The sequence below is a fragment of the Furipterus horrens genome, unplaced genomic scaffold (genome assembly GCF_987537825.1).
Source record: "Furipterus horrens unplaced genomic scaffold, mFurHor1.1.pri manual_scaffold_9, whole genome shotgun sequence".
NCBI lineage: Eukaryota > Metazoa > Chordata > Mammalia > Chiroptera > Furipteridae > Furipterus > Furipterus horrens.
The window spans coordinates 76,604,924-76,629,543 of record NW_028327179.1 but is presented as its reverse complement, the minus strand read 5'-3'; the positions used below and the strand labels follow the sequence as shown (position 1 = coordinate 76,629,543).

Genomic DNA, 24,620 nt, shown 5'->3' with positions numbered 1-24,620 from the left:
TCACCCGAGGACATTTTATTTTTTCATTGCTTTTAGAGAGAGAGGAAGAGAGAGAGAAACATCAATTAGTTGCCTCTGTATGCGCCTGGACCAGGAATCGTAGGTTCCCTGGCTGGGAATTGGACCTGCAACTTTTTGTTTGTGAGACAATGCTGCAACTCCCTGAGCCACACTGGCCAGAACCTCCCTCCTTTTCCATCACTACTGTTTCTAGGCGCTCCCAGGTCTGTGGTGGCTGAGGTGGTAAAAACAGTTTCCATAGCTTACCACAGTAATGGACTGAGTAATGCCCACTGGAGGGGAGTGTGAGGTAAAGTGATGTAGTGCCTGATACAGTACTTATGCTAATTTTGCTTTCTAAAATCCATCAAAAATGCCAAAATGTGCTCTTATTCTTGGGAAATGGCATTGCTTTCTTTAAGTGAAATGTTTGTAATGATCTCACTGAGAACTCTCCTCCTCATCCCTTTCATTTATTAATTTAGTTATTCATTTTCTACATTCAATAAATAAATATTTATTGAATAGTTTATATATCCATGAATAGATTTATGTTGTAGAGAGAACACTTCAGAAAGCATGTTGCAGAATGACTGGAGTGGGCAGAATTGAACATAGGCAGAGCAGTTGGGAGGCAATTTCAAAATATTAATACCTCTTCTTTCCTAAATCTTCCTTTCCTCTTGTGTTCTTGAACATGCTCTTTAACCTTTTCTAGATTGATTCCAGAGGTACCCTCTATTAGTTACAATATTTCAGAGTTACTCTCTATTAGTTACAATATTATAATTGTAAACCTTTCCTGTTTAAACCATCCTTTCTGCTAGTGAATACATTGGTAACTGATAAAACAACAAGCTTTAGTGGTACCTAGCAATCAATCTCACCCAATGTGCTCCTTCTCTCTCCTTTCCTTAAGAGAAACTGTAGCTGGTTCTCTCTGGGTGCGCTTCCGGCCACCCCTACCCATCCCGTGCCCTTTTTATTTATTTGGTCTTTTCTACTGAAATGTCCACCTTGGTTACTCCTTGGCTACCAAATCAAATAATTACATCTTTCTTCTGTGAAGAATTTTACAGTGTTGGGCAACAACTTTTTCTACTCCCTTTTTGAATTCTGTGACACAACAAGGTTATTCTCTGACCAGTGTGCAAACCTTACAGTCTTCTTTCAGTGTTCATTTACCTTGTCTGATGCTGAAAGTAGACATTCCCAAGTTTTGTTTTGGGGGCCTTTGTTGTCCAGTTTTATACTTTCCTCTGGTGATTATTTCAACTTGGCATATTGTTAATTTTCATCTTTTTACAGATAACGTATCAGATATATTTGTGTCTTGGATCTCACTGTTGAACCTCTAGACTTGCTTCTTCAATATATCTTGTTATCTTTTATTTGGGGAGTAACAAGAGCTTCGAAAACTCAAAAAATTTTCTCTCTAAATTTTCATGCCTAAATCAATGACTCTTCTTGACCTATTTCCATAAATAGCCCTACCCTTCCCCCATTCCTCTGGATACATAGGTTTTAAAACTTAGAGTTATGTTTGATATTTATTGCTCTTTCTCCATATCTTTCCCATCACCTAATCTGTCTAGCCTGTGTCCTCACCAGATTTGCAGGCCTGTCATTGATCTTCATGGACAGCTCCAAGTTAGAAAGGCAACAATATTTTTCAGGTATTTTTCTTTTTAAAAATTGTCATCTATTTAAAATTTAAATCAAAATGAAAACATAAAATATAAAATTTACCCTCTTTACCATTTTTAAAAAGACAGTTCAGTAGTACTAATTATATTTCCATTGTTGTGTAAAGGCCACAATATTCTTGCCTTGTTCACAGCCCTTATTTGGAACCATTTGTTACAACCCCATTCAAATGGAATGTTGCATGTCCCTGGCTTCAGGCCCATACCTAGATGTCCTCTGTGTGTTTATATGCTGCCTTTAGACATGATGTTCCTTTTCTAGCTCTGACTTAGAACTTCCTCTCTGAGACCATGGTGTGCCTTTGGCCCTTTTTCATACTGAGTGACTTTAGTAAATATCACCTTAGCTCCATAAAGTGGACTTTTCTCTAGCCCCCCAAATGAATCCAGAGAATAACTAATAAATATTTTTAAATCTTAGAGTCTTCCTCCATATTCTAAGCTCTATCCTCATTGTCACCAACCTAGACTATTTCAGTAGTCTAACTAGTTACCCCTCAATCTCCCTTCATATTTGAAGCCATCCGTGCACAATTCCTGTAATATTGCTTCTGAAAAGCCTTCAGTAGTTTTAATGTTGAGTGTCTGCTAAGTTGAGTAGCTATCTCTTCTGCTCCTAGCATGTCCCAGGGTAGCTTTCCAGCCTTGTCTCTCACTCTGCCTTTATTTGTAATCCACAAGCCATCCCATACCCTGTTCTCCAAATTCCAACATGTCTACCTCTGCCTGAAGTCTCCTCCAGCAAGTCTGCTCTAGTCGACACCTCTAGTAATTTTTCTGATTATTCCCAAAGCATTCTGAAACCTATGGAATGTCACCTCCTCCTTGGTGGCATGCCTTATCTCCATAAGTTGATGTGTGCTTAAAGATGTCTAATAAAACTTATTTTTCATTCTAATTATTTAGATATGAAGAAACATGAGAATGTTAGAACCGGAAACAAGTTAGAGATCATTAAGTTCAAGGTCTTTATTTTATAAGTGAGGAAAATGAAGCTCACAGAAGAAAAGTACCTCGCTCAAAGTAACACATAGAGTTGATAATGATAACTGGGTTAGATTAAGACCTGTATTTTTCTCTCTCCATTCTATTTCCACATACTATCCCATTCATTGGCATTAGGAATATGTACATTGAAATCCTAACCCCCTGGTACCTCAGAATGTGATCTTATTCAGAAATATGATTGTTGTAGATATAATTAGTTAAGATGAGGTCACAGTGGAGTAGGGTGGGCCTCTAATCTCATATGATTGGTATCATAAGAAGACAGCCGTATGAAGACAGAGACACATTATTGCCATGTGACAATAATGACAGAGGTTGGAGTCATGCAACTGCAAACCAAGGAACCCCGAATATTGCTGGCAATGCACCAGAAACTTGGCAGAATTCCCCTACGGCTTTCAGAGGCAACGTGGGGCTGTGGCACCTTGATTTCAGGCTTCTTGCCTCCAGAATTGTGAGACAATACACTTCTGTTGTTTTAAGCTGCACAGTTTCTGGTACTTTGCTATAGCAGCCCAAGGAAACTAATAAAATTAGGGAGGCAGCATAGTTCAGCACATGAACTCTAGTCTGGAGTCAGATTAACAGCACTTGCTTCCTCACTACTTGGGCACATGTCTTGACCTCTTTCGGATTTTGTTTCCTCACCTGAAAGCGGATATATTACCACCTACCTTACAAGGCTAACAAGAGGATTAAATGAAATAAATCACATGAAACACTTAAAGTATCTGGCAGATAGAAAGTGCTCATTGAATATTAAGTATCAGAACAATTATTACTTAATATCCTTGAGGATGTGCTCATTTCTGTAGTCTCTACAGACTGTAACATCTGGTCTTCACAAAGTAGATGAGCAGTAAATAATTGTTGTAGTGAACATAAGTACTTGGGCAAAGGTGTCTGCAATGAGAGCCTTGTTGGGTTTCTCTCCCTGTTTGCCAGCCTCTTAGCTGATGCATTTTCACAGGAAAATGAACCACTAGAGTCAAGATGAAATTTAGGGGGGCTGATATGTTACTTCTGAATCAGGTCTGCTTATCTGTAGGCAAGGTCTTCAGTTTGGGCTGAATTCTTTTTTTTTTTTAGTTTGAGATGTTGGAAAAACAAGATGCTATAGCTGGGGATGTAGAAAGATGAGTGGGGGTGGGGGGGCAACAGGAGAAAGAGGTTAAGATTTTGGACCTTGAACAAATTTATGTACAGGGTGGGGAAAAAGTAGGTTTACAGTTGTGGGTATGTGAAACACACTTTATTCTTGTATTCTTATTTACTATCATATTATTTTCTATACGAAAACTGTAAGTCTACCCTGTATATGTAACTGTCTGCCTCCCTACATAGAATATAAGCTCTTTAAGAGCAAGGACTTTATTTCACTTACTGCTATATTCTCACTACCAAAACAGTATCTGACACATTGTACTGAATAAATACCTAGTCAATGAGTGAATTAATAAATGAATCACTAATTTAAGGGTCAGAGAAGGCCTACTTTAGAGCAGAGGCCAGGAAATAAAATGAGAAGAACAACTTGTTCCCTTTTGTTTTTCTTTGCTGACTTTCAAGTTCTCCACTCCATCTTTTTCCCGTACCAGTATCCCTTGAACTCCTGTTACATTGAAGCTGCTTCTTCAATTATCATACATCTTGCCTGTTCTCGTCAGCTCATTTGTTTTACTGGGATCTTTATCCTATAAACATTCTAAAGGATCTACCATATTAAAACAAACAAACAAAAAATCAGAAATAACATTCTTTCCCAGCTACTTTCTAACTACTTCCCATCTCGCTTGGCTTTTTTGTCACCATCATCTGACCTCATATTTGAAGGTAAAGATTTTAAAATCATGGTGACAGTATAGATGGGCCCTCAGGAGATGTTGTCACCATACTAACAGGTACACAGTACAACTTTCAGAGAATTAGTTAGCATTTAATGCCTGTAGATTTCTCTGAGATAGTTGATTAGAGCTACGTTACATTTTTATAATAAAATATGCACATGAGTGAAAATTCTTCATGCTGGGAGAATTTTAAATTCAAATTTGCTTACATTAGATACATTTTAATGGAGACTTGATGAGGCTCATATTTAAGCAAGTTATGTTAAATTTACTATGAATCAAGGAATTAATCAGTTTACAAGTGTCATCCTCTTGTTTTTTCAAGATAGTGGCAATGGCTTCTGCTTCTTTCTCTAATTCTGTTTCTTGTTGTAATGTAATTAATTAGAAGGTTGCATCAGATATATTCTTTGAAATGGAAACTGCTGACATTATAAGAAGTGCTTCCTGTTATCAGCTTTGAGTATGTGGCCTTTTGGGGTGAAAGAAATGTTTTGGTTTCATTTTTCCCTTTGTTTTCCTTTGGATATATTTTCTAGGGAACCATGTTCACTGAAAAGATGAGCTCATGTTCTAAAATAGGATTCATATTCTCTAACAGGAACTATACCAAAGTTGGAAATTTGCAAGATACTTGGTCAGCTGTGTTCAAAATGTAAAATAAAACATCATGACCTATTAAGCAAAGTGTTAAAAAAAGGAACATACTGATAAAATAGGAATTGAGTCTTTGCTATATATAAAGATCTTAATGAAAAATCTTTTAAAATTAATTCACTAAGGGAGGCTGAACACTTAAGATTCAAAATAAAAGATGAACCAAAATAATTATTAATAAGAGCACACAGATTTGGACGTACAGAATGGGTTCAAACGTGTGTTCTGAAATACAGCTATATTTGGTATCTCACCTGGGGACTCTGGATAGAGTCCACCAATTTGCTTATAGTGCATCCCAATCAGAGCAACTTGCTAAGCAGGAGTCTCCATGACTCTGAATATTGCTGATGAGAATAGACCTAACTATCACCAGCAAGGCTTTCTAATCTCAAACCTATTAAGTATATTGGATTAGAAGTTTAACAAAGCATAGTTACATTGTGGAACAAACGGATTTTGGTACGTTTGGTTCAAATTCTTGCTGTCATTTACTAGCTATAGGACACAGGCAGATTTTACCTGGATTTCTAAACTCTCATGTTCTCACTGGAAATATGGAGCTAACTAAATTCTTATGAGAACTGAATATGGTGGCTGACCACAGTTGGCATTCAAGGTGTCCTGCCTGCCCATGAGAAGCTGGGTTTAAGCTCTGGTACAAAAATAAGCACTTTAGATGGCTTACATTATAATTGTTTCAAGAATGCACACATAGTACATATTTTTTATCCTAGGCCTATGTATTTTCTTCATTAGCTTTTGCCCAAACACATGGTTAAGTCAGCGTGTCCTCTGCAAACAGTCTTCAGTCACTTTTCTCTGAAAGCTCTAAATGCAATTGAATGCAGGCACATTCCACTGGTTTTTCCATGGCTCTGCATGATGCTTCCTTTTTCTGTGGATGGAGTAAGATTTCTTATTGCACATGTCACAGCTGATCTTAACAGATTGAGCTGATTTCTGCTGCCCTAAGTGTATTCTGACTATGCCTAAGAGAGGGATCTGAGAAAAAGTGGCCAATTCAGCATGGGAGAGTCAGGCAAATGCAAAAAGCTAGATAATAGTAGTGATTAACTTATGGGGAGAAAACAGAATTGATTTAAACAGTAATGTTGCTTCAGGGTCCTGGTGACGTAAGAGAAAGTAGATGTTGTTGCGGTGGTGGAAACCTTCTGAGTCACCTGTCAAAGATTCATGTACATGAGGCAGGTGCTGTGCTGCCCACTCACTCCCCCCAGTGGGGGGATCTGGTTCCGATACTGAAGAATTGAATGACCATGGACAATGGGTTTCATTTTCCTAGACTGTAGCATAAGGATAGAAATGTCTGTGGCAGAGATGTTATGGGATCAAATTAGACACTGTAACTGAATGCTTTGGAAAATATTGAGATGATAAAAAGCAGGGGAATAAACATGATTAAAAAGGAAACAGGCATAATGAACATTTTAAGAGTTTATTGGAGAAAAAATTTATTCAAATCAGGCAGCACCAAACTGGAAGTGGGTAGAGCAGTCCAGCAGCAGGAGGTCAGGGAGAGACTTCTATACAGAAAAAGCAGAAGCAAAACAAGGAGATTATTGATTAGCTGTAACTTAAAGCCTAGTTGGCTGTTGTGATTGGTTGTTCTTAGGTTCTGACTTCATAACCTTGAGGCATTTATAGACTTAGATTTTGGTGTGCTTATGCAGCCTTCTAAGGAATTAGATCCAAGTCAGTCTAATGGCCTCCTTGTTCAATTAATTTAACACATCCCAAAGGATAACGTCATGAAAAATATTCTCATTGCATTTGGTGCCTCTTGAGAGAAAAGAATGCATATAAGCAACAGAAATGTGAGTACCAGGAATGCTCCTTTTTTCATTAAAAAGTTATAACGTGGTGTGCTATTTAAATGTCAAGTTATACTGTTATGTTTCAAAATGCCACTAGGAATCCAAAATTGTACTATCACTATTGAGTTTCCTCTTGATGTTTCACTGTTTCTTTAACAAGCAATAGAAAGTGTAATAGTTTCAGCCCTCAGCCTGGTTCTTCCCCAGTGGAAAATCTAGCATTAATTTAGCCAACCTGCACAAATGCTTCAGCAAGAATGGAACAGGAAATTAACTTTTCTGTAGCAGTGCTGAAACTACCTAACCTTAGAAAAGTATCAACCAGAAAGTCAACTTATTGAGCAGCGTACCTTCCCTTCTAGACATACCCAGAGGGCAGAAGTGAGTTCAAATGGGCTTGTCCTTACTCCTCCCTTTATTATTAACTATCTTTATAATTTTTTCTGAGTAAACAGTGGAAACATTAATAACACATCTGAAGCTTCTTACACACAAGCTAAACCTATTTAAGTATTTTAGTGCTGCACAAGCTAATTTAAAAGCTGATATATTTGGGGCAGAGTTAATTTTATTTTTGGTGGATAAGTAGGTAAAGATAGAGAAAAAGGAGGTAAGCTGGTTATTTTTTCTTTTAAGAAAGCAATGTTTAAAGAAATACTATGTTTGCTTTAAACAAACTTGATGCTGGAGAGCAGATAAAGTGTATTTGTGAGAATATATTCTGTCAGAACTATAAACCTAAAGAAGCTAGAATCTTCTCTTTTTACTATGAAATAATGCTATTTTAAAAGGATGCCTCTTTCTGTCATATAAATGGGAGGATGTCTCATTAGTCAATTGTACACATATTCTTAGCAAAACCTTGAACAAAGTCACCAGGCATTTATAATAATGTAACCAACCACTTCCTGCGAAGTTTAGCATTTAAACAAAACCTAATTACTGGCAGTTGGATCAAGACAGGGATCAAGTTTACTGAATGCCTGGTACAAAACAGTTTGAAGGAATGAATGAATGGGACCTAGTATAATTCATGCTGTGTGTCCAGTGTGGCTAGCAGTCCTTAAATTCTTCTTTTGTATTTTCAGTTGGATTCTTAAACTCTGGTGTCCCATCTAGGTCTTCCTCCATTTATAAGACGCCTTTACCTCCTGTTTTCCTGAGAGGACCAAAGCAATTTGTGGTGTTAAATGAAATGGTTTCTTCTTTAAGCCTAGCCTACGAGACCTTTTGCCAGGCTCTTTAAGAATAAACTGGATTTCCAGGAAGGGAACTCATTCTTCTAGACAGTCACAGAATAAAGCCAAATGCTCTTCTGCAACAATGCATCCTCTAACAGAAGAATTATAGAGTTTAAGGGGTTTCAGATTCGATAACAGTATTGGATAATGTTTTATTCTTTTCTTTAGACATAGTGCATATTTTGTGCTATTACTAGATATTGTCATCCTGCCAATTTTTGATTTTTAAAGCAAAAAGTTGGCCATTAAATGAGTAAACATCCTAGATTGAGTGTGTAATTTTGAGAGCTCTAAAACAGTTTGAAAGGAATATGTGAGGTTGTGTTATGTGTTGGCGTAAGAGTGCAACATCTGGCAATGTGATCAGGGTCAGGGAAGACTGGGTGGAGGCTTCTAGAATTCTTAGGGCTTAGTCAGGCTGGGAAGAGTGTGATCCTGGGTAGTAACCAAGGAGAGCCAAGGTTGACTATTAGTACTGGCCAGTAGGCTGAAGGGACAAGATGAGGGAGCCATGGAAAGTGAACAGCTACAAGGGTGCTCAAAGTAAACAAAAAATCAGAGTAAATGCTAAGGAGTAAATGCATACTTACAGAAACTTGGCGTATGAATTTGGTATAAGGCAGGATGTTTCTTTTATGCCGGGTAGTGTCTGGATCTATCACACTCTCTCCCCTATTCTTCTTAACGATTAGCCCCCACATGGGTAGGATGAGGGTTTGTGAGGTGTGTGCCTCTATCCAGTAGCTTTTCATTCAGCCAAGAACTGGAGCTGAACTTTGCTGCCTGGAGGTGCAGGGCCACCTGCATGGAGTATGCTGGCTTTCATCCTTAACCATCTGTGCAGTTCCTAGGGACCCTGGATTTCCGAAGAGAATCCAGATGAACTTGTTAGTACAGGGATGTGAACACTGAGGGGAGAAAACAGAAGCCAGAGCTGCTATGTGCATGGGATTGACAAATTAGATACTTGAAGTGGGTTAAGAACCCATCCTCCTCTCTGGGAGCAGGAGAAGGGGCTCTGAATGTTGTCACTGGATAGACAGTAGATGGAAAATCTTAATCCCCAGCTCAGTGCCTGAATTCTAACCTTATGTCCACAGTTGTTTTATTGGGCTAGACTCTCCATCCAGAGTAGGGCATGTTCAGTATGGTACTAAAAGAGATTCCAGGCTGGCGACCCCAGATTCTTTCATGACGGCCTACTGCAGAAGCCTGGGGTCTGCGTGTGTGCTGTGGTGAAATGCAGGGGAGACCGCTGGGCTCGGAGGACTGTTGAAGTCATGATGGGGCAGGAACGGTAGTGGGAGTCGGAGGATGAGCAGCAGCCTTGTAGGGAGAGCAGAGAGCAGGGAATGAGGAATGAAATGGAGAATGAAAATGGGAGGTTCATCAACTTAATAGGTGAGTGCTTTTGAAGGTCCTAAGACTGGGCAATGGTGATTGTATTTTCTAAGCCATAAGGAAGGACTATAATACAGGAATTTTTATATCTTAAGTGTGAATTGATTTATATAACATTATAACAAAGTATAAAATTAAATGATATTTAGTTATGTCATTAACAAACTGCCTATTTTTTATTATCCAGCACCCAAACCTAAGGAGTATAATCATTGTATACATGGTATGAGTGGCCATTTCTTTTGTAGTAATTTATTTTTTAAAGATTTTATTTATTTATTTTTAGAGCGAGGGGAAGGGAGGGAGAAAGAGAGGGAGAGAAACATCAACGTGTGGCTGCCTCTTGCACATCCCCAACTGGGGACCTTGGCCTGCAACCCTGACTGGAAATCTAACCAGCGCCCCTTTGGTTCACAGGCCCGTGCTCAATCCACTGAGTGACACCCCAGGTTGACCACTTTTTTCATATGATATGTTTGCTGTAACACTGGCTTTTTATCAGAGAACAGTAGATGGTCATCCACTGATTATGTAACTTCAGATCCAACTCGAAATGGTACTACCCTGTTTAACTAGATACTGAGTTGCTTTTTAGAGATAACAGACCAAAACAACGTTTCACTCAGCTGATGCATATACAGAGGAGAGAACTTTGGCCTCCAGCTGCACCTGGGACCAAAGTGTCGTCATTGTCGAGTTTCCACTCCCCCACTCCACCACCACAGTCACCACCACAGGACAGGAACATAATAGGGACTTGAACACCAGAGTTTGGTAATAATTATTTTTTCCTTTATTGTCCCCAAAGGTGAAGGAATTAAGAAGTACAAACTGGAAGTTACAGGATAGTCATAGGGCTGTAAAGAACAGCAGAAGGAATACAGTCAATAATATTGTAATAACTATGCATGGTGCCAGATGGGTACTTGAAATATTAGGGGATCACTTTGTGAATTATCTGATTGCCTGCCCACCGTGCTGTACACCTGAAACTAATACAAAATAACACTGGATGTAAACTGTAATTGAGAAATAAGTGCTTTATTGTCCCTAATACACAAACACTAGCTTTTTCATATTCTACTTGTAATTTGACAGACCTTCTGAAATCATAGGATTAAAATTTTTTTTGCCCTGGCTGGTGTGGCTTAGTTGGTTGGTTGTCATCCCACAAAGTGAATAGGTTGCTGGTTTAGTTCCTGGCCAGAGCACGTGCCTGGGTTTCAGGCTTAGTCCCTGGGGTTGGGATGCATACAGAAGGTGACCTATTGACATTTCTCTCTCACATCAATTTTTCTCTCCCTCTGTTTCTCCCTCCCTTACCCTCTCTCTAGTAGATTAATAAATAAATTTGTTTAAAAAATTTATTTAGGTATTTATCTTTTAATTAAACAAGAAAGCCATTAGACTGAGGTGGTTTTGATACTGTGGCAGCCTCTGTAAGCAAACCAAAATCTAAGCCTAAAAACGCCTCCAGGGTCAGGCAGTGAAATAATTTACTTTCTTCGCTTCCACACTTTATATATAAAGTTTTCTCCCTGGTTCCTATGAGGGATTTAGAATGGGGAGCTCTCCTAACCACTTCTGGGTTGACACCACCCAATTCCAATTGATTTTTGTCCAGGAAATCTTAAAATTTTTAGTACATTTCAGCTTTTCTTTTAACCATTTATTTGTCAGAGGTTTTTTTTGTGGGATAAGTTGTTTAAGAGAGAAAGCCTTACATTTATGAGGAGCTATTTATTTTCAAATGCTTTTGTCTTCTCTGTTTGAGTCTTCTTTGATCCCGACAATAGTGTGAAGAATAAGGCAGAAGGTTGGTGCTCATTTGCTGGGAAAAGTGAAGTGTATCAGGTGGAGCTTAAGTGGTGTCAGCAGATAGTGAACAGGGAGTGCGAAATAGAGGGGAGACCCAGGATTCAGACAGCCTAGGGGGTGTTGCTGGCAAAGCCTGGAACCTAGATTTAGAGTTATCTGGCGTCTGTGAAAGTGGTTGGTAGATTATATGATGCTTAGGTATTAATATTGTTGTAATGAACCCAGTGTTCTTGCTCTCTCTTTTTTTTTACATTGCTTTGGTATGGACTATTTTAAGTCTGAACTGCTGAATTAAGTTGTTGTTTTGGCATCAGAGGACAGAGATGTTCCATTATTTGAACATTTTTTCAAAAGAACAAGGTTTCTCCTTGTGCTCTGCTTGGTTTTTCATAATTGTTAGTTGTTGGTTTTACATTTTCTTCACTATGGAGGTTGTTTACTGTTGATACTCTGGTAAGATTCAGGGGGCTAAAGAACATTTACTGGAAAACCAGCAAATGCCCTCAGGGCTTGAGGATAGAAAGAAAATAACTTCCTCTTAAGCTCTATGTGAGTTTCTGAGAGAGGATGGAGAAGGGGTGGAGGGGGTGGTGCAGGGAAGAGGCAGAGAAGGAGGAAGGCAGAGGGAAGGAGAAGGTACAAAAGGGGGACACCAGAGTGGTTTTGGTTTGCTCCAAAACAGGAAGCAAAGTCAGTTGAACCCAAGGAAAATCCAAGCCACATTCTCTTCTGATTGCATTTAAAGCTTTATTATATTTTTAAAGATACTTCGAAGGAAGCTATCATGACTACCATCTCCCAGCTATTCCCCTGTGTTTATAAGCTCAGTTTAGTCTTTGTTATGTCTGTAAAGTTACAACAAATAGCAAACTGATGACCCACAGCTGTGCATCATGGGTGGTACCTCCAGGAAAATCAGTTGGTGGAAAAACCTCCAGAGGAGGCTGAAAAAGACACTTCATATGACTTTCACAACAGATAGAAAAGAAAAAAGAAAATGGGAGAAGCAGAGGAGGGACCATAAGCTCCTCCACCTTGGTTGAAATGGATGAGCATTTCAGCGGGGGTGGACAGAGGCAGCCAACAACTACTGTAGTCCTGGGGAGACAGGAAGTCACAACAGGAGACTCTAGATGTGGGCTAGAGGAGAAATCACTGTTCTTGTGCCCTTAGTTTTGTTTTTAATTTCTCCCTGTCTCCAAGATTCCTGCTCTGTGTGAGTGTTGGCCTGAGGAAGGGGTGAGCAGAACACAGTTGAAGCAAGCCCAGAGTGACTCAAGTGCCGAGAAGCTATTCAGTCTGTCTCTTTACTTGCTCTTCTTCAGTTTCTCCTGTTCTCCTTCCAGTTACACATGCTTTATACTGTGGGCCCCTTTTGTTTTAAAAATATGTTTATTGATTTTAAAAAGAGAGAAAAGGGGAGGAAGGGAGGGAGAGAGAGAGAGAGAGAAAGAGAGAAAGAGAAAGAGAAAGAGAGAAAGAGAAACATCTATTGGTTGTCTCCCATACACACCCTGACTGGGGATCAAACCCACAACTTAGGTAAGTGCCCTGACTGGGAATTGAATCCCCAGTGTTTTTGGTGTATGGGACAATACTCCAACCAACTGAGCCACACTGGCCAGCGCTGTGCTCCCCTTTTAGAAGGCACTGTGTGGTTCCAGGTTGTGAGAGAGGAGAATGAGCATTAAATATAGAGATGACCTAGGAGTTCTCAGAGCTTACCTTCAGATTATAGGTTAATATTTTATAGATTTAATGGAAAGTCTTTTCTGATAAACATAGTAATATACCTCTTAAGTCTCAGTATTTTAGATGTTCCCAGTAGACTAGAGCAACTTGACATTATTTATCATTATAGATTTTCCAGTTTAAGATGTCCAGTCCAGGGTCTGTCCTGCTGCTCTCGTCTCTTCCTGTTTTGTGCTGGGCTCTTTTATTCTCAGCTTACTCTTTCTCTGTTTACTTAGTGTATTTGCAGCAAATCTTTTTTGGGACTTTTCTCTTTACTCTTGTTATGTCTTCATCCTCTGTACTTAGTGCTCTCTCAGCTACACAGAACGTGATTTGTGATTTGACTATCCTGTGGCTGCTTCTCTTTACTCTTTCTAACCAAACCAGGCTCCACAGTGCAGTACTTAGTGTGCCTGCCCTCCTGCTTCAGGTGCTCTAAGGGTCTGGGGACCTGAAGGTCTGTGACCCACTGTGGGCTCTTGGCTTCCAACAAGAAAGAATTCAAACATGAGCCAGCACAGAGTATAAAGTGAGGGTGAGTTTATTAGTGAAGCACTTACAACGAGAAGTAGCAGAGGCAGCCATGATCTGAAGGAAAGGAAATAAGTATGTATGAAAATAAAAAAAAAAATAGTGAAGCAGTGAAATAGAGAATGGGCTACTCCATAGACAGAGCAGCAGCTGTTTTAGCTGAATTTGCTTCCTTTATAGAGGTTCATTTAATCGGGGGTAGAGTATTCAATGAAGGGGAGGATATTCAAGATCTTCCTAGGAAAGGGGTGGAGATTTCTCAGAGGAGTTCTGTGGCCATTTTGTGTCCTTATATGGGCTTTCCATTTCTGATTATCGTGGTGCATGGAGTGCTGTTTAGTATGCTTATGTGTTACAATGAGCATATATTAAGATTAGGAGTTACCTGTAGGTGAAATTAGTCACCATGTTTGATTAAGCTGGTCTCTGCCAAGGTAAGCCATAAACCTGGAATGGGGAGATCTTTTTTCTTCTTTACAGCTCCTGTAGATTTTATTGATTATGGCTATTCTACCCATACCCACCTCATTCCCAGTGCTCTTCCTTCCCTTCTTCTCTCCTATGCAATGAGATGACTCCTTAGGACAGATCTCAGATCTCTCACTTAAGGCTGGATCACCCAGGTCACTGAGTGTTTCCATTTCACAGGGGACCAATTTTTAACATAATTCCCGGTGAGTTCTATTTTTCAGCTATTTTAGACTTAAATATGCATGCTGATTTCAGAACTGCAGTTAGTTTTCTTCTATCATGTCAGTGTTTTCTCTACAGCTTATGTTAATGCAACCACTCCAGGCTGGATGAAGCCTGGATTGAGAGAAGCACTAGTGCCATCCTATTGGCTGAGAGCAAACCTCCCTCGAGTGGGGAGGGGTGGGAGATGACCTTGGAGACCAGCGGCAGGATCATACTTGTCTAGGCTATTCAGTTACACATGAGACAGTGTGGTGAGAGGTTGTGTGCCGCTCTATATAGTGAATCACATTCTGAAGTGTAGTCCAAGTTCTTGTCTGTATACAAGGAGTTAGCAGAATTAATTTTTTTATTTTCATACATACTTATTTCCTTTCCTTCAGATCATGGCTGCCTCTGCTATTTCTTGTCATAAGTGCCTAAACAACCCTGATTCGTTTTGTTTTATCTGTGCCAGTTTCACCATTCCCAGTCAAAGGACAAACAGCGCATTTGTCAGGCAAGCCTATTTTGCATATTTCAAAGTAAAACTTGGTAATCAAGATAAGTCTTGGGCCCCTCACAAGATGTGCAAGCAGTGTGTCGAGAGTTTATGGATGTGGATGAAGGGAACACGTGATAAATTGCCATTTGGTATACCTGAGGTTTGGCAAGAACCCAGAGGTCATTCAAGTGACTGTTACTTTAGTAGAGTGAAAACGTCAGAATATAAGAAGAAAAATAAATGTAAAATAGAGTATCCTAGTCTACCATCAGCTATATACCCAGTGCCTCATTCAGCTGAAATCCCAGTGCCAGTTTTCATTGAACTACCCTCTTTTGAAAAATAAGAGTATGGTGAAGAACTAAGTGACAGCAATGATGAAGATTTTGAAATTGAAGATGACTCAGTTCATAAGATATTTGATCAGCATGAGTTGAATGATTTGGCACAAGACTTGGGACTATCCAAAAAGACTTCAGAACTCCTAGCATCAAGACTGCATGAGAAAAACTTGCTTGAAAAAGGAGTGAAAGCAGCCTACTTTTGATCAAGAAAAAGTGCATTTCTGCAGTGCTTTCGAAGTGACGGTGGCTTTGTGTATTGCCATAACGTGCATGGTTTAATGGAGGAATTGGGAATTCCAATCTGTAACGCAAATGAATGGCGACTGTTCATCAATAGCTCAAAGTGGAACTTGAACTGTGCCCTCCGCCACAATGGCAATTTATTTGGTGCAGTCCCAACTGGCCATTCAGTTTGTTTTCATGAAGAATATGAAGACGTAAAGAGAGTCATTGATCTGTTGCAATATCACAAGCACAATTGGATCATCTGTGTTGACCTTAAAATGGTCTGCTTCCTTCTTGGTAGGCAACGCGGATACACCGAGTATCCCTGTTTTCTGTGTATGTGGGACAGCAGAGCTCATGAGAAGCATTGGGTGGAGTCAAATCGGCCTCCAAGATCTGACCTCAAACCTCATGATCCAAACATTCTACATGAGCCACTTATTGGCAGAAAGAACATTATATTCCCACCTCTGCACATAAAACTGGGTCTCATGAAGCAATTTGGTAAAGCTTTCCCAACTGAAGGAGACTGTTTCAAGTATCTCATTTTGGCATTTCCTAGCCTGTCGTTTGAAAAGATAAAATATCTTAATATGTATGTTTGGTAGCGGAACTTTATTACTTGTACATAGTTTGACTTGCAGTAACAATATATATCCTTTATATGAATAAAATAACTCTAAATAAACACCATATTTAGGTAATTTTTTTCTTTATTTTCCTTTGTATGTACATTTTGTATGATTTCTGGGACAAAGGGAGGGTATCCTGTACCTTAAAAAGTTGATGTTATAGAGGAAAACAGCGGTTATTTTTGGATTCAGATGCCAAAAGTTAGTCTAAAACAAGTGTCAGATCTAACTCAATGAAAATTGTGTTCCGCATTGTTTTTATTTAAGAAGCCTCTTTTTTGTATTATGGGAGCCCAGTGGCATATAGTCCCCAGGAAATCCTGTGATTTAGGTTGTAAAAATCTGGGCTTCTGGAATCTGTCAGGATACCCATCCATTCAGAAACAATAAAATAAGAAAAACATTCTCCCTCTCTCTATAGTAAGTCCAGTTTTCTTCATCTACCTCTTCCCTTCTTTGGCTTTTAGTAAAAGGAACCAAAGTTTGTCAAGTTGGACTTAAGTAGAAGGACCAGCATAAAGTTATCACTTTTAAATTCTTTTCTACTCACTAGGTTTTGATTTCCAACTAGCTACTTACAAGATAATAAGTAATGTTGCATTACCTCTACTTTTATTCTTATTACTAGTTATCTCATGTTACCCACCTGACCATATTTACCACTAACAATAAAAAATACCTGTGGTGCTGACCTTCAAGGGATTTCTGTTTAATTTTTCTTTCTGTTTTTTCCCTTCCTCTAAGAATTGTCTTTCTCCTCTCATTTTCTTTCACACACAACATTCATAATACAGGCAAGAACAGCGTTGTGTCATCTAAAAGAGCTCCTGGGTCATTCTTCAACACTACCCTGATCTCTTATCGCTCCAGGAAGTTACACTGCATGATGTCATTGTTTACTGCTTCTCCCACTGACACATAAGCTCAAGGAAATATAGAACTTTGTCAGGGTTCATTACTGCTATACACCTCAGAGCCTGCAGCCATGTCTGTCACATAGGAAGTGTTCAAAAGTATTAAATAGATGAATGAATAAACACTGAAAAAGAGCCACTGGGAGAGAAGCGGGGTGGGGGGGGTGGGATATTAAGGATCCAGGAAGAAGAGCTAAAGATGAAGTTCTCAGTGATTTGAGTGTGGACAAAGGGAAGAGGTTTTTGCCTGGAGGGGGAGTGTGGGATCTGAAGAATAAGAAGAGTGATTATTCAGAGGTAAGTGGAGGACAGGTTTCTTGTGTGGAAATCAGAAGAAAAGAAGAAATGTTCGCTGTGTCAACAGCCTGCAGGTTTGTCAAAACAGGCTGTGTAACTCAGTGTGTTTCCCTCTAATAGTGCTAATTTCCTCTGTGAATGGGGAGGCAGTTATTTATAGAAATAAGAGGCAGCTGGAAAGTGGAAAAGTTTTGTCACTCTGGACAATGTAAGGAAGAATTGACCAGGGACACATAGCAGAATGGTGTGGAAAGACTGAAGACTGAATTGACTTTGCCAACCAGAATCTACCCAACTGGCACTTTTCTTCAGCAGCTCAGTTTCCATTTCATTCCCTCTGATTTACTTGCCTTGTCCTGCTTTCTTATAACTAATTGCTTATTTCTGCTTTCTTTGATAAGCTGTGAGCTCTGTGAGGGCAGAGACCTGCCTGTCTTGTTTACTGCTGTATCCCCGGCTCTTCCAAGCTTGAGATTTTGTCACACGAATAGTATGGAAGTACAGTGGAAAAAGGGAATTTAACATGTCAGGCAGATAGTGCTTGGGACGCTGAACCACAGAATCTGAGCTGCAGAGAAAGAAGGTGGAAAAGGAGGCTAGTAGGAAGTTGGCGTTTGGCAGAAAGACTGGTGGTTGATGAACTGATGTTTTGGAAATATATGAGAAGAGCAGGAAATACACAAATGTGATTAGAGAATGAAATAGCTCATTTTATAATTTCAGAGGTGGTGCTGGGAGGGGACCACAGAGTCCAGGATGTAGCCATTGGAATGGATGTTTGCAGTGATGTAGAAGAGATAGTCACTGGGGATGAAGAGGTCGTGGATATGTTATGGCTTGAGATGCAGATGTTGAAGCCTCCACTGAGATTTTCTAGTGGATTTTTCACCTGATAGTAAGTAAAATAATTAAAGGGCATGTTTGTGTTTACAAATAATTAACTCATACTTTCCATTCGTGCATTAATTTATTTGCTCGCTCATGCATGCATTCATTCATTCATTTCCTCTTATTCAGAACCTGGCAGTAAGCTGTATGTACAGCAATGACCCAAGCAGACAAGTCTAGGCCTTCATGCGACATACAGACTAGAAGGAGAAGCAGACATTAAACAAATTACTTATAAATTATGAAGAATGCCAAAGGGAAAATTAGATTGAGGAATAGGTGATGATGTGTTTTGGCAGTGGCTATTTAAGTGAGGGCCATTTTCTCAAAACTATACTGAGGATATATTTTAAAAATCCTTACCCAAGGATATGTTCTTTGATTTTTTTAGAGAGGGAGAAGGATAGGATAGGGGAGAGAAACATGGATGTGAGACAGAATGTCTATCGAACCTGCAACCTAGTATGTGCCCTGACCTAGGATAGAACCCACAACCTTTTTAGTGTACAGGACGATGCTCCAACCAACTGAACAACCCTACCAGGGATAAGGATACATTCTTTTTTAAACTTTATTGCTTTTGTTTGTTTATTATTTGTTTAGATCTTATGTAGAGCCACAAATAAGCAAACTTTCCTCTCACTGGATGTTGAGTGTTGGGATAGTCCCAACATACAGTTCAGAAGTACAATCAGAAGGTGCTCAGTGTTATGGAGTAGTTCTGAGAACAAGTCCATGATGGGCTTGAAATTCAATTGAGTTCACTGTGAGAGGCTCTGCTTGCATTTCCACGGAACCTATGATCCCTAAACCATATAGAAGTTATAAATTATTTTTAAGTAGAAAATATATGAGATACATCCTATCAAACTTTATCCATTTTATTTCTTGAATTATCTAAAATAAGTATACATTTCATCAATTGAAAAAATCTCTATTTTATTCTTACAGTGGAAAAATTAAAGCATAATTTATAATAATAGGCTCTGCAATATTTCTAAAAGGTCAAATATTTTGACCAGCAAGGCAATTTGACTTTAAGTTATACATGACACGCATCTTAGGTACATACTATATTTTTGTAAAAGCATCAAAAGATGTCATAAATACATAGCTACTTTAATAAATCTAGAAATAATCTTTCTGTTGTGTAGAAAAAAAGTTTTATTTTTGATCCCTACTATATTTTAAAGAGCTGTATTTCTTGGTTTTCTGGTGAGTCTTGGTGGAAACTTTTTAAAAGTGTGACTGAGAAATAAAGTACTTTTATAATATAGCTTTTTATTTATGTTTTTACTAAAATTCATTATTTTGCTCATATATTAACTCTATTTTTGTCATTTTTGTTACTATTCACAATTCTACTGAAATAGATTTCTTAATACAAAATTTTCCCTTGTCTGGTCCCAATATTCTATGGTAGTGTTTGTAACAAAGACTTTTACATATTGAAAAAAAGATGTTTGCATTAATTCATTCAAAGACTATTTATTATGTGCCCATTATGTTCCAAATACTGTTCTTAGGTTGGGGAAACAAAAGTGAACAAAACGGACAGAAATACATACTTTCATTTACCTTCTTCTATGGTTTGTGCAGACAGAAAATAAACATATTAAATAAATAAATTATATATTTGCATTAAAAGGTAATAAGTACTACAAAGAAAAACATATCAGGGCATACAGAAGCATATAGTTTATTGTAGAATTTTTTATTTTTGACATGGGCCAATTATATTAATTGAAAAGCTTATATAATTCCTAATATAAAAGCAGAGTTACAATATATTGTAACATTGATTATTATTCAATTTTATCTATATATATTTACATCATTTATTGGTGGGGCATTATGTTGCATACTTTCACATAGAAAATTCATTTAATTCCCAATACAACTTCATGAAGTGGGATTTGTTATTACACATATGAGAAAACTCTGTTAGAGAGATTCATTAATAACTCAATAACTCACCCCAGTGACTAAGGCAAGCAGTTGGCACAGCCAGAATTCAAATTCACATTTTTGATTTTCCAGTGTTTCTCTGTTCTTACTCTACCTTGCTGCATATAACACTCCAAGTAGTTTATTACAACACTATTCTTTACTTTCTCAAAGGTGGTAGGTAGGTTTCAGATTTGGAAATCTTTCCAATAAAAATGTGTACAGTTAATAAGACAACTTTCATGTAGTCCAGCAAAATGATTTCTGAGGGAATGTTCTGCAGATCTCTCAAGTAGAAGGAAAAGAGGGAAGTGACATAGATATTAGACAGACCGTCAACATCCAGACTTTCTAAATTCTCATCAGGAGGCTTGCAAGTCTCAAGTTTACTATTCAGTGGTAGCCTGGTTAAATGTGTTTTTCCACTAAATATATATCTTCAAAATCGTGTGAGTAACCAGGAGCTTTTATTTCCAAAGGTGCTGCTCTTGGCATTTGCTAATCCCGCATTTGCTGGTGCGGTTGACAGAACTGTTCACATAGTTTTTATTTCACATACGCAGTGTGCACCTGTTGTTGGACTGGCTAAAACTGTTCTTCCTCCTTGGTATTGGGCCATTCTGCTGATACAGTGTGTTATAAATATTGCAAGGACAGGACAGTTTGTATGACAGGATAATACAGCATAATTTGACTGACAATCTCATTTCCTATTTAGTCCCTGTAGTCTGAGATGTGAGTTAAAATTTCAGCCTATGTCAAGGTTATTACAAAATATGACCAGTTTTATACTTTATTTAGAATATGCTCTATATAATATATACTGGTAAGAGCTACCATTGTGTTGCTTAAACTGATCCTGGTTGGGGAAAAAGGAGGGATGTTGTCTTCCAAAATAATAGTAACTTAAAGTTTGAAAATACAGTATCTTCATGTGAAATCACTGCTATACTTGAGCCAGCTGTAATAGACACATCCTGTGGTTGTGTAAGAAAATAGCATGAGAAGGAATTCTGGGCACTGTGCATTTTGCTTGAGTGACACTGATATATTTGGAAGCATCTGTCTTCCCCTTCTACCTAGGTGCATGTTTGTTTATTTTGGCTTCTAGTGGGCTACTGGTTCCCTCTAACTCATGCGTCCAAAGGCTCAAACTGTATTTGGGTTCAAGTACTCCTTCTTACAAGTTTATCATAACAAAATATTACCAGATTTTGGAGGGAATCATGTCCCAATTTTCAGTTAAATTCTTGACTTTAAATAGTTTCATTACCAATAAAATGTAATATCCTTTAATAAGGAAAAAAGATCGAATCAGTCATGTTTTGTTGAAGCACCATGCACGGACAGTGTGATAAGGTAAGGCTATTCCTTTCTATTATATTCATCGCACACGTAGTAAGCACCTATGATAATGTGGCAGGCAGAGCTCAGAATCAGAAACATTTTTCTCAGCACTTTGTTCTTTATGATACATTATTATTTTAAAAACACATATATAGTACTTCTTGTATGCCAGGCACAGTTCTAGGCAATTTACAAATATTAACTTCTTAATTCACACAGCACCTTACGAGCAAGGCCAAGTTCACACACAAAGTACTAGTGGAACCAGGGGATTTAAACCCAGCATTATGACTTCAGGGTTTGTGTTCTGCACTGCATTATGCTTTGTCCAGTAATTTTCAGATGGAAATCATTTGTATACAATGTAAAACAGGATGTGGTTTCCTGCCTTCAGGGGGTTTACAACCTAACCCTGTTTCTTCCTTCTTTCCATGCTTACCTTCAAAGATCCAGATATAGCCCTATAGGTCATTAATTTAGGAGATACTTTCATTTATTACATATGTACAATGTGTACTAAAGACCAGGACAATGCAAGCTGCCTCTTAAGGAGCTCACAGCAGGGAGAAACTCAGTTTAATGAGTGCTAATGGAAGGATGTATTTCAATTACATCGTTTTTTGAAAAAGTACAGAACTTTTCAAAAGGGATAAGGTTTGATGGATGAATGGGGAATTTCAGGTGAAGGCACAGTATTATGTATATGAAGGGGCAGGGTGGACTCAGGAATGGAAATTATTAAGAGCATGGTATGACCAGAAACCCAGGAAATAGGGTCTAAGTTTGAATGGCCTTGTGTTCCTTGATGAAGATGTGGAATTGATCCTGTCAGTAATGGGAAATAATGAAGAAATTTAAGTAGTGAATGACATGGTGCATACTGTGTTGTAGAACTATAAAATGGATGCTTCGATTCAGAACTGCCACTAAAAGTAATGTGGATTCCCTCATCTTCCTCCTACAACTCCTCAGTCCCCTCTTCTTCCATTTTTTGTCCTAGTCCCCAGCCAATCTCTTTGCTCCTTCCAGGAATAAAAAATTATCAAGAGTTAATCTCAATTTTTCAGGAAAACACCCGTATCTGCCATTAAACCTTATGATGAATGTCATCGTTCTTTGTACTTGTCAATTAGAAAATTTCCTTTTGTTAATGGAATTTCCAAATACTATTGTGAGAAAGAGGAATATTTATTTGGAGGATGATAAACTGTTGAAGGGAGAACCTAAAATTATGATACTTTGGTAGTTTTCTTCACACAAAGATCCATCTAGTCTCATTGAGATGCATTCCGGTTTTGCTGCATCCTGAGAAAAGCTGTAGCAATGTGTGTCTCCAAAGAGCTCTGGGATTACTTCTCAGCTCTATCACTTCCTGAACAATTCCTGCTAGCACAAAATCCACCCTCTCTTTCTGAGTCTTTCCTCTACCTTGTTTATCTAAAAGAACTGTCCTAAGATAATGCAGCTGGAACTACTTTATAAAAGCACTATGCATATGAATGGCATTGCTATTAATTTACATTTTCAGCTAGAGTTGAACTCTCTAGTTCTATGCCACAGTATTCCTCTTGGAGCTCTATATTTTAATGGCTCCAAATCTTCATCTTTCTCTAACAGTGAGAAAAATTCAGTTCACCTTCAGTTCTTGCATATCAGGTTGCCTTTGTCCTCCTTGTCAGCCTTTCAGGGAATCTGTCTTACATGTCTAGAGAAAAAGTTAAAGGATAGCTTTCTGAATGGCCCTCAATTTACATTAATGATATTCTTCAAGAGAAATGTGCAACTTTTTCCTCTTGCATTTTTATGCCTCCTTTCTTTTTTAGATCAAAGAATCAATTGAGACGCACTTTGGCAGCCATGGCAGAAGGGCTATACTCTACAGGCCTCCTTCCTACAGCAAAATGGAGCTTCAGCTCCACCAGCACATTCTTACTCAGCTTCACTACACAGTGCTCGTCGCTGAACAGAGGCACGGTGCTGACCTTGGGCTGGAGCTGCTAGAAAAAGGTCAGAATATGAAAGTAATTACCAAAGTGTCTTGACATAGAATGTTAACTAATATCTGCAATGTGCTACTATCTTCCTCTAAAAAATATTCACTGAAACAAATTTTTACCACTGATCAGCTTTCTACCATCATAGAAAACTTGGCTCCTTTTCTACTTCTCAATATTTCTTCAGGTGTATGTCTTCATTCTTGAAATTATTTTGTTTATACTTTCATAGCATTTTCCAGTTGCATAGTTCATGTTTAAATGCTACATAAAAATGTTTATATTTATGAGCCTGAATACATGTCTGCACAGCACCAAACTGCTCCATATTTTAAGAAAATTGCCAATTCATCTGACTGCAAGTAGAATGTGCTGGAAATTGTTTCAAGAAGCCAGCTTAAATGTGATTCACAGATTGTCTCTAAATGTGAAAGAAATGTGGATATTTATCACATATGCTATTACTAGTCAAGTACTTTTATTTCTTTCATTTGAAGTGAAAAATAAAAGACAAGTATTTCAACAATTTATTTGAAAAGAGAGCTGAAGAAATGATTAGGGTCAAAAAGGGTAATGACAATAACAGCTAACATTTGACAACTATCCCTATGACAGATACTATGTTGTATTCTATATTCATGATATCATTTAATCCTCACTGAAATCACCTGAGTACCCTAAGATTAAGAAATATTCAGACCTCTCCCCAATATTCCAGAAGAGGAAACTGAGGTTTCAAGAGGTAAAGTGACTCACCCCTTTTCATAAGCCTGGGGTGAGGAAAGGGCAGGATTTGAAGCCCTTTGTTCCAGCTCTCACTTGTGGGCTCATCCTCTCCACCTCCTTTCTGCCTCAGTCTATCTTTTGGCCCATTATCCTACATTATTCTATCATTATTAGCTCTACAAGGGTGTGGAACGCTCATTTAGCATGAGCATATCAGACTGTTCTCTTTATAAGGGAGGGAAGAAAAAGCAATTTGAAGCACCTGTTGATCTCAGTGGTGGTTTCCTTTGGGAGAGAATATGCAAACCCTGGTACCATCATAATATTTAATTTTCATTTAAGTTTCAG

At 38.4% G+C, this 24,620-nt stretch overlaps 1 protein-coding gene across 2 annotated transcripts in view; it reads left to right on the top strand.

The window, feature by feature from the left end:
* Positions 1–24,620, top strand: part of CPED1 (cadherin like and PC-esterase domain containing 1) — a 286,576-nt gene that overhangs the window by 5,167 nt on the left and 256,789 nt on the right. Inside the window, exons 1-2 of one of the 2 annotated variants that reach the window (XM_090287437.1) lie at positions 18,098–18,265; positions 23,376–23,559. In XM_090287437.1, coding sequence (XP_090143563.1) covers positions 23,454–23,559 — 106 coding nt within the window. In that variant the 5' untranslated portion in view covers positions 18,098–18,265; positions 23,376–23,453. Of the gene's footprint in view, positions 1–18,097; positions 18,266–23,375; positions 23,560–24,620 lie in introns of those variants that run through there. The other variant, XM_090287436.1, reaches the window with a different exon arrangement.